Source organism: Buceros rhinoceros, unplaced genomic scaffold (genome assembly GCF_000710305.1).
Source record: "Buceros rhinoceros silvestris isolate BGI_N320 unplaced genomic scaffold, ASM71030v1 scaffold12973, whole genome shotgun sequence".
Classification (NCBI taxonomy): domain Eukaryota; kingdom Metazoa; phylum Chordata; class Aves; order Bucerotiformes; family Bucerotidae; genus Buceros; species Buceros rhinoceros.
The window spans coordinates 33,674-36,157 of NW_010405443.1; the positions used below are offsets into that span (position 1 = coordinate 33,674).

A 2,484-nucleotide genomic window follows, 5' to 3' on the forward strand; every position below is an offset into this window, starting at 1 on the left:
GAGAGCCTCTTCTTTGAGTGCCACTGGTTTAGGGGCCAACTGAATGTCAAGCCTTCCATCTCAGCTGGAACCAGCTCCCTGGCAGGGCTGCAGGTCCTTGGTGGGCTGTGGGTTGCATGGAGAAGAGGAACAGAAAGGGGAATGGATGCTCAATAACCTGGTTTTCTCTTGTTCCTCCCACTCGCAGAAAAAAAGGAGGGCAGCCACTGCCCGTCGGCAGCACCTGAAGGTACGTGGCACTGCTGAGGCTGGGTGAGGTGTGTTCCAACCATCCCATCTCCCATCCCGAGCCAGCCAGCTCTTTGAACATTCCCTCCTGGAAAAGGCCATAATGCACAATGTGGGAGCCGCCCATCCCTTACTTTGACCCCATCAGTATCCCTTGTTTGGAGATGCTGGTATTGATAGGGAGCTCCTCAAGCTGCGTCTCCATCAGGGCTCTCCCCGGCTTGCTAACCACCCCTACCCTCCTCTCTTGCCTCCAATCCGAGTTGACCATTCTCCTGCTGCCTTCCAGAGTGCTATGCTCCAGCTTGCTGCCACCGAAATAGAAAAAGAAGCAGCTGCTAAAGAAGTGGAAAAGCAAAACTACCTGGCAGAGCATTGCCCTCCTCTGTCACTCCCTGGATCCATGCAGGAACTTCAGGTACGGACTTTAACCTTTCACAGAAAGGGTTTGGCTCCATCAGTCAGCCTGGTGGATCTAGGCTGGCCTTCCCATCTTGAGCCCCTTCTCACCTGTGGGTGCCCTGGAGCTGGCTGGATGTGGAACTGGCTTGGGAGGCAGCTGGGGTCTCTCAGAGGAAAAAAAAGGATCTGATTGACAGCAAAGCTGCATTTCTAACGAAGTGTTGAGGCAGCATTTGTGTGAAGCCAGTAGGATGGAGCTGGCCTGCAAATCACCCTTCACCGTCTGTTTTGACCCCATCTGGTCTTCTAGACTGAGGTCTTTCAGAGCCAAGCATGGTCAGGAGACAGGAATCGCATGTGTGAGTCCTAGCAGTCAACACCCCTCTCTGCTTTGCTTCCCAGGAGCTGTGCAAAAAGCTTCATGCCAAGATAGAGGCAGTGGATGAGGAGAGGTATGACACAGAGGTGAAGCTACAGAAGACAACCAAGGAGGTGAGTTTCCTCTGGAGCCATCCTTCAGGGGAGTCTCTAGCACATCCTTCACACCTCCCTACATCGCTTGGGTCTGTCTCATGAAACCCACCATTGTCTCTCTGTCTCCCCTCATTTCATCCTTCCACAGCTGGAAGACTTGAACCAGAAGCTCTTTGACCTGAGGGGCAAGTTCAAGAGGCCGCCTCTGCGCAGGGTGCGCATGTCCGCTGATGCGATGCTGCGGGCTCTGCTGGGCTCCAAGCACAAGGTCTGCATGGACCTCCGAGCCAACCTGAAGCAAGTCAAGAAGGAGGACACTGAGAAGGTACTCCTTCCCTATTCCCTGTGCCCTTACAGGAGCTCGCCCCCATTTTTCGGGGCTCACACCTCCTGTCATAGACAGGGCTGAGCGTGAGCCTTTCTCCATAATGTTGTTCCTGCTTGGTATTTCCTCCTCTGGCACCCACGGTGTAGAAAAAGGAGGGTACAGGCCAAAAAGAAAGTTATACAGCATGGGTGGGATTGGATTCCTGTAGCTGACACAGGGTTTTGCATGGGTGGACCCTGCCTGGGTGGGTTCTCACTCTGGAGGCACCGCTCACACCTACGTGCCCATCACTCCTCCAGGAGAAGGACCTCCGCGATGTTGGTGACTGGAGGAAGAATATCGAGGAGAAGTCTGGCATGGAGGGCAGGAAGAAGATGTTCGAGGCTGGCGAGTCCTAAGCACCTGCCTCTCCTCACCTGTCCTCTGCTCCCTCCTATCCCCGCTGTCTCAACTGGGCTCAAGGGCACCGTCTGGGTGCCGTTTCTCTCTGGTTTTGTGAAGAGCTGCCTCCTGGCAGCAGCGGTGTAAATAAAGCTTTGGCAGGAGAGGTGGGTGTTGCTTGCCTGGGGAGCTGGACCCCAACCCGTGCCGTGGTGCAGTAGGGTCTGCTCCTGCCTTGGGGGTCCTGGAGCTGTGCTGCAGGGATGGGGGACCTCGCTGCTGTTGATCACCCTCTGAAGCTGGGGATGCTCACCCCCCTTGATGGAAAGGATGAGGCGTGCCACCACGCTCTGCTGGCATGGTCCCACCAGACTGTACCAGTGGCTCCTGTCCATGTCCTTCACCAGTGGTGAAGAGAGAAAGAGGTAAGAGTCCAAGCCCCAGGAGGTGTTGCAGAACCTCCCCCCATGGCGGCCACAGCAGGGAGCCACGGGGATGGAGCAGAGCTGGGAAGGGAGGCGAGAGGTGATGGCTGCAGGGCAGGAGCAGACCCTTTGGCTCCAGTGGGCTTTGAGAGGTGAGAAGCCAGGACAACCTCAGCAGCACCTATGGCAGCACCCTGGTACCAGTGCTCTGTAGGGTGCTGCAGTTTAGAGGTGCTGGCTGTCCCC

At 56.1% G+C, this 2,484-nt stretch overlaps 1 protein-coding gene across 2 annotated transcripts in view; it reads left to right on the plus strand.

Annotated features, from left to right (window-relative positions):
- TNNI2 (troponin I type 2 (skeletal, fast)) overlaps nucleotides 1-1,903 on the plus strand; it is a 5,699-nt gene extending 3,796 nt beyond the window's left edge. Inside the window, exons 4-8 of one of the 2 annotated variants that reach the window (XM_010133741.1) lie at nucleotides 188-229; nucleotides 518-646; nucleotides 1,033-1,122; nucleotides 1,253-1,429; nucleotides 1,732-1,903. In XM_010133741.1, coding sequence (XP_010132043.1) covers nucleotides 188-229; nucleotides 518-646; nucleotides 1,033-1,122; nucleotides 1,253-1,429; nucleotides 1,732-1,830 — 537 coding nt within the window. In that variant the 3' untranslated portion in view covers nucleotides 1,831-1,903. Of the gene's footprint in view, nucleotides 1-145; nucleotides 230-517; nucleotides 647-1,032; nucleotides 1,123-1,252; nucleotides 1,430-1,731 lie in introns of those variants that run through there. The other variant, XM_010133740.1, reaches the window with a different exon arrangement.
- The last annotated feature ends 581 nt before the right edge of the window (nucleotides 1,904-2,484 follow it).